The sequence below is a fragment of the Peromyscus leucopus genome, chromosome 2 (genome assembly GCF_004664715.2).
Source record: "Peromyscus leucopus breed LL Stock chromosome 2, UCI_PerLeu_2.1, whole genome shotgun sequence".
NCBI classification, from domain to species: domain Eukaryota; kingdom Metazoa; phylum Chordata; class Mammalia; order Rodentia; family Cricetidae; genus Peromyscus; species Peromyscus leucopus.
Window position 1 is genome coordinate 41,128,323 of NC_051064.1, and position 16,845 is coordinate 41,145,167.

Consider the following 16,845-nt stretch of genomic DNA (forward strand, 5'->3'; position numbering starts at 1 on the left):
CTTTGGCATATTATTATATTCTAATTTATTGATTTGCTTTGTTTTTTGCTAAAATGCTTCTATAGAATTAGAAATTATAAAAAAGTAACTGAGCATATGCCAGGCTAGATACCGATTACAAGCTGACCCTTCACTCCTAGCACAGGGCACAGCAGGGCATTTTTAGCTTCAGCTGCAGGTAAGCTTGCTGCTGTGGGCTGTACTCATAGGGGTCTATTATCTCCATGGGACTCCCAGTATGTCATCAAGACAGAGAATTTTTAATGCTCTGAATAGCACCCTGGTGTCCTGGGGAAGTTAGGAAACAGTCAGATATACTTCCTTTACTCTCAGCTACTTGTAAAAAAGCCACTGGACAAATATGACTCTTCCAGGCATCTTCAACCTATATAGTGTTTATGAGCATGTGGCAGACACAGTTCAGTGAGCACGCTTATAATTAAACCTTAAGTGCAGGTATTTATCATTTCTGGATAACTTACATGATTTTAGTTATTATATAGATCAATTAAAACATCTGGCATCATGTCCTATACCCCCACTCCCTTTTTTTTGTATGTACCGAGACATCTTTCTTTGGTAATTTCTGAGAATATTTGTCTCTGTGTTTTATTCTTACCTAGGCCCATAAGCCCTCTTCTGGATCAGAATACTCCTGACTTTACTGCCTTTTGTTCAGTTGGAGAATGGTTGCAAGCTATTAAGATGGAAAGGTATAAGGATAACTTCACAGCAGCAGGTTATAACTCACTTGAGTCTGTGGCAAGGATGACTATTGAGTAAGTTTAAACTTGTTACACTGTGTTTAAGAATTGATTAGGTACAGTACACAAATTCACATGCTAGGTCATCCTCTTTATAGTAAAAGGCTGTAGATTACAAAATTAGAAGGAAAAGGCATTTCTTTTAAAAATGCTTACATGTCAATAGTGCTTTAAACATAAGCAGCATATAGCCATTTCATGAAATCATTAGTCACGTGTTAATTTTGTAACTGATAAAGTTAAATGGCAGAATATTTAAATACCCTTTGCCATGACTCAGCAGGATTTTGACATATAATTTGTCTCCATGGCCAGCATTCTGGACCCTGTGCAGGGGAGCTTTCTCCTTATGAACTACTGTATCATTCCAGTTCCTATTCACTGGGGGATATTCCTGCAATCAGTTTAAAATTACTATGAACTTGAAGTCAAAAGAACTAAGTTTTCTGTTCTAGTTGATCACTGATTAAATGGTCTTCAGAGCCCTCCTGACGACCTCTCAGCCTAGCAATCAAATATTTTTTTCTATATATGTCCAGAAATGACATGCATGTGAATTTAAGCATATCCATTCTGCCCCTTCCATTTTTTCCTAAGGGCCATATGGAGAGGGCTGACCTGTTTACACCTGGATTTCCAAAGCAATCTTTGTTTCTGTAAACCTGTGCTTTTTGTAAGAACCTGTCATACAATACAATAGTATTATATCATTGTAATGTTTCAGCTACTTGTAAAAATCTACACTCAACATTTCCAGCTATTAGTATTTTATACTATCAGACAATAGTATAAAAATAGTTATAATTAACTTATTGCACATTTAAGCTGTGATTGTAGCACTGTACATGTATGTAACAGTTTTATCCTTACTATTGAATTGAAGGAAAGTAATTACACAGTTAGGAATACATGCCCAGAATCACAGAATTCAGCTCACTCTGCATTTTTGTGTAACATTGGTCTCTGAGCTTTTTACTAGGTTCCAGCAAATATTTCCATTACCAGAAAGCCCCATTTTTTCCAGTTAAATAACTTAAAACTTTCAGCATTTCAAGTAACATTTAATTACCTTTTAAATCGGTAATAACATTTTAAGGTTGAAACAATTTATATAAAATTTCAGATTAGTTAAAAAGCAGCAGTATGGTAAATTAAAAGACAGCCTTGTAAATCCAGTTTTTCAAAGGAGACTGTTCAGATAGGTCTCCATATGATCTTTGGAGTAGGATTGCCGTACTCAAGAATACCATTGGTATCTGTTAGCCTAAAGTATACCGAAAACTTTATTGATAGTTGATGGACACTTAGACCATTCTCGGTTCTTTGTAACATATCTAATAAGCATGCACTTGTCTTTTTCAGTGATGTGATGAGTTTAGGGATCACACTGGTTGGCCACCAAAAGAAGATCATGAGCAGCATCCAGACTATGCGAGCGCAGATGCTGCATTTACATGGAACAGGCATCCAAGTGTGACATGTAGTTCTCCCTCATGTGGGACTTATGACTGCAGGAGAACAGTTCTGGCCTTCAGTATATGCATAGAATGCTGCTAGAAGACAGTCGGTATACTGAGTCCTTCCTACAATAAAGAGAAGATTTTAGAAGCACCTACAGACTTGAACTCCTAAGTGCCACCAGAATATACAAAAAGGGAATTTAGGATCCACCGCTGGTGGCCAGGAACACAGCAGTGACAATAAACAAAGTACTACCTGAAAAACATCCCAACACCTTGAGCTCTCGAACCTCCTTTTTATCTTATAGACTTTTTAAAATGTACATAAAGAATTTAAGAAAGAATATATTTGTCAAATAAAATCATGATCTTATTGTTAAAATCAATGAAATATTTTCCTTAAATATGTGATTTCAGGCTCTTCTTTTCCAGAACCATCTGTGTTTCTTCTGCATAAGGACTTTGTTTTAGAAAATGATTTGTAGCTTTGGACCTTTTTAGTGTTAAATTTATGACACGTTACTACACTGGGTACCTTTGAAAGAATCTCAAAAACGAAACTACACACAGAGTTGAGGATATGACTTTGTCCTTCATGGCTTTGGTATCCTTGCTGTGTCATTTTGTTCTGTTAAACCAGTGATGTTTTGATATTGTTTGCTGATTGGCAGGTAGTTCAGAATTGCAAGTTGCCAAGAGCTCTGGTATTTTTTAATAGGATTTTTTTTTAAATCAGACAACATACTAACTTTTCAATGAAAAAAAAAAAGCAATAATGATCCATAAATACTATAAGGCACTTTTAACAGATTGTTTATAGAGTGATTTACTAGACAGAATTTAATAAAAAAAAGTCAAATTTTAGGTTTATGTGTATATGATAAAAGGCTGAGGCTTCATCCGAAGATGCTGGTGAAGGCAGGGTCTGCAGGCAGGAGTTCTCCAGCATGAGAGAAAACCCGGCCTGAGCACATCAAGAGTTTTCAGTCTTGTGACAGTAAGAAATTTAGGAGAAATAGTTGACCTATATTTTGTATTCTTTCTTGTTGAATGCAGTCCAAATACAAAAGTAAAAAAATTATGTTTTCTATTGTTACTCTGGAGCAAGATCAAAGGGGCAGTTCACTTCTCACCACACAAAGACAAAATTGCCACAGAAACTATCACCATTGCAGTGAGAAGCAAAGCAAAACAGAGGTATTTTATCTATGAACACACACACACACAACTCTTTTAGATCAAAACTCTTTGACCACAGAAGGAAGAAGTAAAGGGTCTAGCTTTTCCGTTTCCACTTATTTATTAAACCATATTATTTGGTTACTGTGTTAGAATTTCATAAGCAATAATTAAATGTGTCTTTATAGATATTTCAGGAATGTATACATATTTGAGTAATGTTTTCAAAAGTTACAAAAATCATGAACTACCCCACACCAAACTGTTGTACTTCCAAAGAAAATTGGGCTGTTTATAATGATTTTAATAGAGAAGGACCCCAGGAACCGGTCCTGATTGGTGTTGTTTGGTAATGTGGGCATCCACAAACAAACAAACAGGTAACAAACAAAATCTGTAAATGTTCCTTTGTAAAACTTGTACATTTTATTTATACCGTCTTGTTTTGTATACACATTTCTCGGTAGTGGCTCTGAGTACATTGAAAATGCACTATATTTTTCTATTTTACTGGCAGAGCTTCACAAAGAAACAGGTATTTTCAGTGCTACATAATGTGTTTTCCCACATTTAGGACCAAAGATGGCTATAGAAATCTCAAATGGATTGCTTCCCAAACCCCTCCCCACCCGTTTTTGTTTTTGTTTTTGTTTTTTAAATCACTGTACAGTGTTATTTGATATTTTAATTTATTTTTTGATTGAGTAGAGAAACTCATTTTAATTTCACTAAAATGTTTTTGTCCCTAAGGAAAAATAATCTGTAAAAATAGTTTTAATTAGCATAATCCAGTCACCTAGACACTTCCATTTGTAATCTTTGTACTAGACTGTAAATATATTTTTGGAACTATAACACAATGTGCTTGAGGGTTATTTTTCAGTGTCTGCAGCGTATACAAGTGTTTCTACTAAGGACAGCACTTTACAATTCTAATCAGTAGCATTGGCCTTCGTGCGAATGAGTGAGAGCTTGAGTGAGTGTTCTCTAATTCCGTTCGGATTCTGGACTCACTAATGATGAAGTTCTTTTCTTGTTCATAGCTTAAGGTGCTTATTTTTTCTATTAAAATTAAATTAACAAAAAGCCATTCTAGAAATAGAAGACGCAGTATGGTACATGCAGACGAAGTCTTTCCTGCTTTTTCTAGTAATAGATTTATAGTTGAGTAGTCTTTCTTGAGTAGAAGGGCAGAATAAAAGTTTTTTTTTTGAGTTCTTTTTTTCAAAAACAACTTTTTCCTTCAGCAATATACCTCATCTGCCTTAAATTTTTTACAGCTCTCTACAGGGAAAGGGGAGAAGGGATGGGAACGACACACAGCACAATAGGAAATGGATGATTGCATCGCGCGCTCTCGTTTGTAGGTTTCTCTTCCTAATCAAAAATATGATTTTGAAGTCCATGTATGTGAGACAAACCTGAAGAGAAAAGGAATTAACATTGTGAATCTGATTGTAATCCTCTCTTCAGGAAAGAGATGAGACGCTATTGCAATGGGAATGTACAACTTGCACCTTGAAATCTTTTTTGATAACTAGTGCTCAGGGGAGGAAAAGCAGAAAAAGCAAATGCCCAACAGAGAATTCCAAAATTATAAAACACACAACAGGAAATGGCCTCCTTGCTTTAATCCAGCCACATTTGATAGAACACTGCCCACCCACTTGGCCTGGTTTGCGTTCAGTACTGAAATACCAGTAACTTGTTACATTGGGAGCTAATGTTTTCTCAGCAATGGGTCAGGGCCTTGTTTACTAGAACCGGTGGCTCATGCTTGGCAGAGCACTATTAGTTGAATCATACTGTATACTTATGTAATCTACATTAGCTAGTACTATTTAGGACTATATTTTAATTGCTCCTCTTATTGGTGTTTTAAGACAATTGAAAGGGTGTAAGTCACCTCTCTTTTATTTAGGTAATGCTGATTCCCTCACCCCTCCCCTTTTGTTTCCAGAGCAGCCTAAAACTGTACTGCTCATCTCTGTGCATGTTCCAATGAATTACTGATGTGTATTTTTTTTTTTGCTATATGTGGAGAAATCATGGGGAACTCGGGGCGAGATATGCTTTTTGTTGGTTGAATTTTGTCCCTCCTTGCCTAAGAATTACTACAGGGGTCATCCTTTTATAAGGACAAAATGCTTTTGAACAGTGTCTTCAATGTATCAAGCACAAATAACTCTTTCTTCAACACGAATCATAAGTCTCTTTTTACCAGCTTAAAATAATAAACAAGTCTATTAGACAATGTAAAGAAAATCCAGTCTCCAGTCATTGGCGGGTTCTTTCACATTTCTTATGCTTTCCTTTCTTATTTAATATCGTGGGAAGAGACAATATTTTGTAGAAATAGTTCAGTGTACCAATCAGAATATGAATAAAACTGATTATTCCTACTCCCCCTCTTGTATACTGATCTAATTTCACTCTAATTATTGATTATGGAATAACAAGACAGTTTACAAAGGGCCAGATTGTTGAACATTTCAGTTAAAACCTGGTTTTGTTTGTTCCTGAAGCTACTACATGAGAATAACAAGAACATTTGCATGAGAAAGGAGAGACTTTGTCTTTGGCCCTTGACAGACATGGTAAACATCTGACAGAGCAGATGACTCTGGGGAAGATTTGCATTTACACTACCGGGTGATGCAAACAGGAAAGAGCACAAAGGACAAGTGGGACCCAACTGGTTGTCGGATCCAACTCTGTAGTACAGTTCCTGGCTTAGTGATGAACTTGCAAATGAAACTAAGAACACCAAGCCCTCTTACAGCATCAGTATCTAAAGGTGAACCACGAATAGCGAACAGGTCAAGAAAATGGTCCTTCTCTTGAAGTGACGAGTGCTTATGCAAGGCCATCATGTCTCTGATGATGCTCATGCTGATCTAAAGCAAAATGCAAGGAGGATGGTGAAACTTAGGCCTACCCTGCCCATTCCTGCAAAGTGCCAATGAATAATTAATACAATGGCCAAAGATAAAAGTTAGCAATGAAGACAGAAAAGCCCCATCATTCTTTGTACAAGTGGATGATTACACAGTTCAGAACACAGAAGCAGATTCTGAAATGACCAAATATTTCTTCAAGTTGTGTCTTCATATGTGGTATAAAAGCATCATGTTATCACAATGTCTTTCCACAAAATTATTAAGATATAATTTATAAGCATGTGACCAGTATGAAGCAAAAAAAAAAAAAAAAAAAAAACCCTTCAGTATTTATGGTATTAATATTTTTTGGTGTAGCATTTAACTTTGTTCTTCCTCTTGGCTTTTCAAGGGGAAATGCTTTTCAAGCATTTCCAGCTTCAACAAAAACTCAGTATCAGTTCTGAGGACAAAGTCTGAAAGAAGTCATGAAAATTAAAAAAAAAAAAAAAGTGATCAAGTTCCTAAACACAAACATCATAAGTACATATATTAACAAGTGATAAAAAGCCAGCACATGGCACCTGGAATTTTAAAACTACTGAGAGGCAATGTGCCCAAGGCCCTGTCCTGTCCACAAGCCCTTCTCTGGGCTGTCTTGTCCATCTGCATCTCCATGTAGATCAGGGATATGGGCAGGATGGCAGCTTTGCAGTACAAATTCTGTGAGTCTCATTAGAGTTAAGTGCTGTAGGGTTTTTTTTCAAGTTCAATGATTGAATGTAATTAAATCTATAATTAAACAATAAAAGATCTCTTCAGATTGACCTTGAGGTTAAAATAAATATAATTAATTGATTCAATTTAATTGGGCCTATTGCACAAATGTTTAGTGGGTAAGGCTAAGGAACACTAGTCTAGTGTTTTATAAGTCGGTAACAATCAAAGGAATTCCTAAAGTATAAAATAGTTATAGGCATTCCTAAACTTGATACTTTGGCAAAATAATAAAGTATGATTTGTTACAAGCCTCTATGGATAACTGAACTCCATCAAGCATGATCTGCACTTATACTGGATTACTTTGAATGTCCTAGATTTCTGAAGATTATTTTTGCTTTCCTTTTAAAATTCACCACCAGTAATTAGATATCTTTATAGATTTTGTATATAACCAGAATAAGCACAAGATATCTTTAGTGTGTCGTTATAAACAGATGTGACTGTAGATCTTACTTAAAGATGCTCCTAAGAAGAAAGCAGTGCTCATTCTAGTTTAGGACAGGGAAGTCTCACCATGGCACCACATAACCCAAACCACATAAAATGCCTGCCTAGACAACAAACGAGAAAGATGAAGAGAAAATTAAAGTCCATATACAGAGCTGGCATTCATTTAAGTGTTACTCTATTAAATAGTTTCACAATTTGTGAACTAAGACAAACAGCTCAAGAACAATGTTTCTGTGTGGTGTGAATTTACATGAACATTATGTAGATACCATCGACTCCTGCACAAATTATAAAGGCAAGCCTAACCCTTGGCCCCAAGCTGAAGATAGACACTACTTACATTAAATGCACATGAATGTAAGTCTCAAATGAACTCCTTCAGGAAAAAGAAATGCATACCTTGAGCTCTGACATACACAGAATGGTGTTGATATGCCGGCCCAGCATTGATATGATACCATGTTTTTGTTTAGCTCCTTTGCATTCCCATGGCTAACCTCTCCATACATTAGCCAGAACTTGGCTTGACAGAAGTAACAGGAGCAGAATGCTACATATACACAGTCTCAGCCAGACCTGAAATGAACATGAGCTAATGGTTACAAATCCTGTTCCCGATGACTATTGAGATATGTTTGGTGTGAGAGAGCTGTATAAAGCACAAACTTTTAGAAGCTGTAGAAGCTTTACTTTCCAATATCATAGTCCCTCACACTTTTTCTTTTTCTTTGTTTTACTATATAGACAAGGCTTGTCTTGAGTTCATAGCAACCTTCCTACTTCAACTTTCTCATGCTCTATTAAATTGGAGGAATCCTCCTCTCACACAATATCTTCACTAAGCTTTCTCTGATAACATGAATCAGAATTAATGTTCTTTTTGTGCCATGCCACATTGCCAGTACTGTGATCATCCAATCCTGTTCTCCAGATGATTTGGGTTTATCTCTCCTATACTAAATAGACTAAGTGCTTTTGGAAAGTAGAAACCAAATGGAATTCAATGTCAGTATTTTTCTTGTGGTCAGTATTTATTCTTTAATTATTTCAAAATCCATGAAATATAAATTATATATATAATAGTAGCAGGTATCAGGTGCTCTGAATGATAAGTATGGTACAGTGAAGAGGTACAGTCAATGGGTGTTGAAAGAGAAAACTAATTTCAGAGCATGGATGGATGCTTCTGTGACTGGCAGAAGCAGTAGGCATGCCCTTAGGGACTGAGAAGAGAAGTACAGAGATGTGGAAGGTGGAAGGAACTGATTAGCAAACAGACCAGGATGCTCTAAATAGCAGTCTTTAAAGATGTTGAGAAGAAAGAGGAGATATCATTGGTTGCAAACATCTGGGCAAGATTAAAAGAGGATAAAATCAAGAGGAGGAAATTGGACTTAATGAGAGAAGCCATGGACTTTCATTATTTATTAATATCTCATTTGATGAAGCAAAAACAGAGAATCATTTTAAGGAACAGTAATATAAGATTTTTCACTATTTAAAAGCTAGGGTAAGACAAGGGAATAGATTTTATTATTCTAAGATTTAAAAAATGGCTTTAGTCTAATGTTTAAACTAAACATGTATAAGTAATTCTATAGTTATTTTAAAAAGTAATATAAAGCAGTATAATTTTGTAGGACACTTGTAAGTACTTTCTATTTATTTCATAGAAGGAAGCACTAGCCAAGAGGAGATTAGAGAAGCTAGAATGAATGAATCCCAGAACATGTGGAGAGAGACAGTGATAAGTTTAAAATGAGTGATAATGGAGCCATCTTAGAAGTTATTAGATTGAGTCAGAAATGTCTCAGCAGCTGGCCAAATCTGATGACTTTTGAGTCCCTGAACCTAAGTAAAAATGGAAAGAACCAACCCCATAAAGTTGTCCTCTGACCCTCACACACTCATTGAGAAGCACTTTTTTACAATTTGAAAATTTGTATCTGTTTATCCATACATACATATTTATGCATATATGTGTGTATGTATTATGCAGGCAGGTATGCATGTTTATGCATGGGGGCATGAGTGTGGAGGTCAAAAAACAACATATGGAAGTTGGTTCTCTCCTTCCACCATTTGATCTCAAAGAGGAACTAAAGTGGCCAAGCTTACCAGCTGTGGTGCTTTGAAAAAAAATGGCTTGCAAATGGAGTGGCACTATTGGGAGGTATGGCCTTGTTGGAGGATGTGTGTCACTATGAAGTCCAGCTTTGAGGTCTCATATGTACTCAAGCCATGCTCAGTGAGTCAGTTCACTTCCTGTTGCTTGCAAGATATAGAACTCTCAGCTCCTTCTCCAGCACATGTCTTCCTGCATGCTACCATGTACTACCATGATGATAATGAACTAAACTTCTGAAACTGAAAGCCACTCAATTAAATGTTTTCTTTTATCAGAGTTGTGGTCTTGGTGTCTCTTCACAGCAATGGAAGTCCTAGGACATAAGTTGGTACCAGGGACTCAGGTATTGCTATGATAGGCCTGACCATGTTTTTGGTTCAAGGAATTTGGACTTTGGTACACTGGGTTAAGAAAGCAGTGGAATGCTTTACGCACTGCTTCAGGAGCCTTCGTAGTAGCAACATGGAAGACAATGGTGCTGAGAATGATTTGAACTTCTGGGGGATGCCTCAAGAGATTTGAGAGGAAAAGAATTTTAGAATACCTAGAGATCATTCTTATGATATTTTGGTGAAGAAATTGGCTGCTTTTTGCCCATGCCCAAAGAGTCTGCCTGAGGCTAAAGTGAATAGTTTTAGATTAATTCCATTGGCAGAGAAAATCTCAAAACAGCCTAGAATAGACTCTGTCCTGCGGTCATTAGTGGTAACTCTTATGAAGATTTATAATGAAAAGGAGCAAGCTGAACAAGAAAAAGGACAAGCTGTTGAACAATTTGAGGAGAAAAGGAGCACCAGGAGTGGAGTTAAGTGGAATGGAGTTAAATCCTGTGTTCAAAAAGATAAACAGATTAAGAAATGGGATGAAGGGAGTGGTGACCTTAGGGCAAGATCTCACCCAGCTAAATTTCCAATTTGTGAAAAGGGATTAAAGAAAAGTTTAGAGCCAGGTGTAGTGGTGCATGCCTTTAATACCAGCACTGGAAAGACAGAGGCTGACGCTTCTCTGAGTTTGAGGTCAATGTGGTCCACAAGGCAAGTTCAAGGACAGCCAGGTTTAGGCAGGGAACATAACCATCAAAAAACAGAAAACTTGTGAACATGTAATTGAACATGGGGTCCATGTTCCAGCCACAGCAAGCATCAGAACTTGGCAACTTCAACCATGTGGTTCTGACTTTAGATTTAAGGAAAGAAGAAAGAAAGGGGTTTGCTGTGGATATAGCTCTGTATAAATAAAATGCTGCTTGGCCAGTAGCCAGGCAGGGAGATTAGGCAGGACAAGCAGAGAAGAGAATTCTGGGAATAGGAAGGCTGAGTCAGGAGATGCTGCCATGAGTACCACCATATAAGATACTGGTAAGCCAGGAGCCATGTGCAAGGTATAGATTTATAGAAATGGGTTAATTTAAGATGTAAGAACTAGATAGCTAGAAGCCTGAGCCATTAGGCCAAACAGTTTAAATAATATAAGGGTCTGTGTCTTTATTTTATGTGGGCTGTGGGACTGTCCGGGATTGGCCGCACCCAGAGAGAAATTCTCCAGCTACAAATGGTGCCCAATGGGTTGGCAAGAGTTTCCACCTAAAACCTGAGAAAAAAGATTCTAAAACGGAGCTAAAAACAGCTTCCTAGTTGTCTCTCTCAAGTTAGCGGCAGCCTGCAGGTTTGAGCTACTCTATGGCAGGTTCCTGACATGCATAAGGGCTTGACCTAACCTATGTTACACAGGGGTGTCTCCAAGCTGTGCATATGCTGCATGGTGAATTTAGTCTTTGCTAGTAAAAAAAAAAAAAAAAAGGAGGTTTCTGGGCTACACACTGCTTTGATAGAAGCACAGAACCATTGTTTCTAAGAGTTGATGGCTCCCAGAGCTGGCGGTAAATGTACCACTGCCATGTTGGGAAGCTGAGGTGGGCAGCACCACCAGCCAAAGCTGCTATTTTAGCGGTTACTGCTGAAGTTTAAAACAATAGATTCACAATAAGACAGATTCAGATGGAACAAGACTTTAAATGCTTTACAATGTGTGTAAAAATGTACATAGGCTTGAAAGAAAGAGAAAAAGAAATATATACAGTTATATAAAGAAACAGATAGTTTTTAAAAATAAAGTCTTTAAAGAGACAGTAAAGGTAGTATAAAAAATAAGCCACGTAAAGATGGATATTACATAGAGAATGTGGATTGTGTTGTCTTTGGAATTTTTAACTGTAGAAAAACATTTGATCGTAAAATCTGTTGAGTTAAGCCAATATGTATATTTTAAAGGTACTTTGTCTTCAAAATTTGGATATAAGGATATGTTGCTTTGGAAAGGATGCTCTGCTTTTGTTTCCACTGAAAGCAAGAGGTTATGGATTTGTTCCATATTAAGATACATCAGGTTTGACCAGCCAAGACCCCCTGAAATGTCTCTGATGACACCATGGCCCAGATGATCCAACATCCAGAATGGTTTCAAAGCAACTGGCTCAGACAATACAGCCTCACTGACTACTCCATAATCCTAAAATTTTATGTCCCCATAAGAATACAGCATCCTCATCCAGCAGGACGTAGCCTAGAAAAATATACCCACATTCCCAAAAAATAGATGTTGGATGTTTGTCTTTGTTTAGGTTGTTGGCTACAAATTGTTATTGGTTATAGTCAATATATTTCTAAAAGAAGAAAGGAGGACATGATATAAGATATATATGATAGAGGTATGATAGGATGAAAGGGTAGATTATTGAATCTACTTTTAAAGAGCAACTTGTTTAAAATGTTTTACATTGCTATGGATTTTAGTTTATTGATAAAAGCTTAAACTTAATTTTTTATACTGTATATATATTTCTATCTCATCTGAGGTATTATGTTCATGTAACTCATTTGGATTGTAATGGATAATTAAAAATAGATTAATAATTTGTCATCTATGATAATCATACTTGTAGCCATGTTAGTTAAGTTTTCTAAGTATACATAGATATATTTCAGATAGATAGGTAATTTTCAAACACTTCAGAGACCTACAGAATATGGCATTTAAAATGTTTTAAAAATTTAGACTTTCTGGGCAGTAAGACTTGTCTGCTCCTGGCAGCACCAAATTTACTTCAGAGAGGAGGATGGGCATCAAAACTACTCTATATAGAGTTTATCTTGTTCTTGGCAAAAATAGCCATTTGGGCAAAAAACTGTTCTTGCCTGGACTGCTTGATTGACTAGACATGCAGGACACATAGGAAGGTGACCACTGAATTTTGCTTGACAATATGGTCCTTCAGGTTCCTGGTTTACAGAGAAAACTGCCAGGCATTCTACAGGATACTGAGAAAAGTGACTGAGAGACTCTAGATCTGTGGGCTGAAAACAGATGCCCCAACTTTTCAGACAAACTTTGGATGACTGTCCAGGCTGCCAGCTGTCTCTGTCTACTCTCACAAGGCTCCTGAAAGTTGCTTGCATCCTTCTCCTATTTCCCAGGTAATATTATATCTTTCTGGGGTCTTTGATGTAGTTGAAGACTAGATAGTTATAATTTCCTTAGTTACAATAAAAGATAAGTTAGATATGAAACCTTAGACTCACAAATATAGGATAGATAGGATATCTTCTTTAATTTTGCTGAATACAAATAGACTAGATATTATAAATAGACTAGATATTATAATTGTAATTCTTGCTTGGTAATTGTTTTGTTATATGTAATTTTACTACATTAAAGTTAAAATCTTTCTTTTTGAAAAAAAAAGGGGGGAGGGGAAGTAATGTGGATATCACTCTGTATAAATAAAATGCTGATTGGCCAGGAGCCAGGCAGGAAGTATAGGCAGGACAAGGAGAGAGGAGAATTCTGGGAACAGGAAGGCTGAGTCAGGAGATGCTGCCAGCCGCTGCCATGAGTACTACCATATAAGATAATGGTAAGTCACGAGCCATGTGGCAAGGTATAGATTTATAGAAATGGGTTAATTTAAGATGTAAGAATTAGATAGCTAGAAGCCTGAGCCATTAGGCCAAACAGTCTAAATAATATAAGAGTCTGTGTCTTTATTTTATAAGTGGGCTACAGGACTGCCAGGTCTAGGCAGGACCCAGAGAGAAATTCTCCAGCTACAAGGGTTATGGAATTTTCTTTAAAGACTAAGGAAAGCCACTTAGGCTAGACATGTGTCAGGGGTGTCCATAAATGGAGGCCTAGGGAGGCCATTGTGTGAAGCTGTGAAGTTGAAGCCTGGATTGCCTCAGAGATCCCAAAAAACTGGAGATGCCAGAGCTGTGTGATACTTGCTCAGGAAAGCTGATGGACAGGGAGTGGATCCAGCCCAAGAGAAAGAAGCATGTTGTAGTCAACAAAGCCAAAAGGGTTGGAGATCTGAAGAACGTTTTGACATCAGATATGGAGATGCAGAGTTTGGAGTTTGCGCTGCTGATTTGCAGTCTAGCTTCAGTCCACTGTTTCCTCCATATGCTCCTTTCCCTGCATTTTGCAGTGGTAATGTATATCTTATGCTGTTATATATTGGAAGTATGTGATTTGTTTTTTATTTTGATTTTATGGGAGATTGCAGTTAAGAGATTGCATGAATCTCAGAAGAGACTTTGAATGTTGGACTTTTAAACATTGTTGACACTATTATAGACTATGGGACTTTTTAAGTTGGACTGAATGCATTATGATATGACTACAAGCTTTTGGGAGCCAGAGGATGGAATGTGGTGATTTAAAGTAAAAAGGTCCCCAAAGGGAATGGCAGTATTAGGAGGTGTGGCCTTGGTGGAGTAAGTGTGGCCATATTGGAGGAAGTGTGCCACTGTGTGGATGGGCTTTGAGATCTCATATAGGCTCAAATCATGCCCAACGAGTCAGTTCAATTCTTGTTGCCTGCAAGATGTAGCACTCTCAGCTCCAGCACCAGTACTGAGTCTGCCTGCATGCCACCATATCCCACCATGAAGATAATGGAACAAACCTCTGAAACTGTAAGCCACCCAATTAAATGTTTTTCTTTCTAAGAGTTACCATGGTCATGGTGTCTCTTCACACCAATAGAAAACTTAACTAAGAAAACAGCTCTAACTACTGAAGCATTTTGCTGTCCCAGGGAATATATTTTCAAACCCAGGTGAATTTTTAACAATCTTAAAAAACAAATTTTAGAATTTAAATCATGTTTGACTCTTACCTCATACTTACCTTTACTCCTTTTTTCCCCCAGTATAACTAACTATCACTCACATTTGTCAAATGAGTACCAAAAAAAAAAAAAAAAAGCAAGAATTTTCTCATGTCTTTTATAAACAGTTGCCTGGGATATTTTGCTGTCTTTTATGCTTAGTACCATTCTCAGAACTATTTCCCTAAATTATGTTTACATCACCCACCCAATCCTGCTTGTACTTGGTTTAACACATACCTTCCTCAGTAATTTCTCCCACACATAATGTATCATGCTATTTCCCAGCATAAAAGAATGTTATACCAGTCACTGAGCAGAAATCTCATTCAATTTGTAACAAGACATCAACAATTGGGACTTTATCTCAGGGAGATATTCCTCTTCTCATGCTATTGATTAACTAAACACATCTATTTTGGCATTCAAAATTGTTCCATATTCTTTGCACTACAATCTTTCTTGGAGAATAAGAAAATATAATGTGTCTATAAAATCCCACAAAATTAAAGGCTGTGTATGTATGGTATGTCTTCTTATGCAATTAATATTTAAGTATCTATAAATTTGTATGAATTTCTACTGAACAAAAAATTTTAAATTTAAGTACACAAATTTAACTTCTTTAATTTAAGACCCAAATTCTTCTTCAACTTTCTCTCTTTTTATGTATCTCCTCTGGTAACTTGAGCTAACAACAAACACATCAGTATGCCTTTTGCTTTAGCATAAAATTCTGTTTATAAGTTGACAAGTTTCATTTATATTTTCTTTCATTTACACACATGCTTGACTTTTAACTGTCACCACATTTGTAGAAGAGGGAATGGGGCAACTTCCCCTTTACTGCATGTTGTGATCTTGCAGAGATGCTAGGAAATGGTCTTACTTCCCATGAGTCAACCATATATCAAAGTTTATTCCTTCTTCCTATAGTTAATTGTGTTCCCTCATAGACAAGATTTAGTTTTCCAAATCATATTTATGTTTTGAAGTCTTAGCACAGTACCAGATACCTAGCAGACTTCTTAAGGTTGTATGATTTGTGAATTTCCAAGTTAGAAACCCTCAGATTTCCGTAGTATATTCTAACTAAATGTATATAGACTGTTCAATACAATTGACTTAATCACTCATCGTCCTGAAGCCTGTGTTGATTCTATGTCACAGAACTCTCTCAGTAGCTACACTGAGCCCATTTTCAACGATTACTCATTTTAACTGACTTGAAACTCTAGACCACAATATCACAATGCTCAACACATTTCCTAAGAATACACAGTCCAGATAAACTTGGCATTCAAGAGGGACATGTTAATTTCTGTAAAAACATTATAGCCATATCCAATTAACTGTCCACAAATCTTTGGGTTGAGAATATATATATCATATATGCTTATAGAAATGTATGTATCATATGCTAATATAACATACATATAAGATATACTTCATATAATATGTAATATATTCATATATAAAGTTATATTCTGTGTTTTATATATAATTAAAATTATACATATTTATTCCTATTCTTTGCATGTCTGCTTTTTTTGCCTCAATATTTTTACTAACCACGATTCCCTCACCTTGTGACCACTTCTCTCCTTTAACAAGACAACCATGTAGCTGAACCTAAGTCATCATCACATAAAGTATTAAAGTTTCATTCTTCTGTGTAACACTCTTAAAACATATGCTTAAATTGTTTCTTTTTATTTATTTATGTAAATTAAAATAAATTAGAAAAATGTACCACTGTAATTCTGCATTCTCTGTTCTTCAATTACCAGCAAACCTGTTGTCTGCCTTCCTACAGGAAGCCTTATGAAAAGCCTTTACTTATTCAATATAACAATGTTAAAACTCAAATCATCCACTGGAAGCATGAATTTCATGATGCTTTTGCCATCCAGTATTAACTCTGCCACCATGTTTCATATATATGTGTGTGTGTGTGTGTGTGTGTGTGTGTGTGTGTGTGTGTGTGTATAAAGATATGTATTTCCATTGTAGTAATGTAAATATTATCTTCATA

General features: G+C 36.4%; 1 protein-coding gene across 5 annotated transcripts in view; it reads left to right on the forward strand.

Moving 5' to 3' along the window:
• Epha7 (EPH receptor A7) overlaps positions 1-6,598 on the forward strand; it is a 150,391-nt gene extending 143,793 nt beyond the window's left edge. For all 5 annotated transcript variants that reach the window (XM_037202479.1, XM_028872740.2, XM_028872741.2 and 2 more), the window contains exons 16-17: positions 624-779; positions 2,127-6,598. In XM_037202479.1, the coding sequence (XP_037058374.1) occupies positions 624-779; positions 2,127-2,241 (271 nt within the window). In that variant the 3' untranslated portion in view covers positions 2,242-6,598. The remainder of the gene's footprint in view (positions 1-623; positions 780-2,126) is intronic.
• Positions 6,599-16,845: the final 10,247 nt, after the last annotated feature.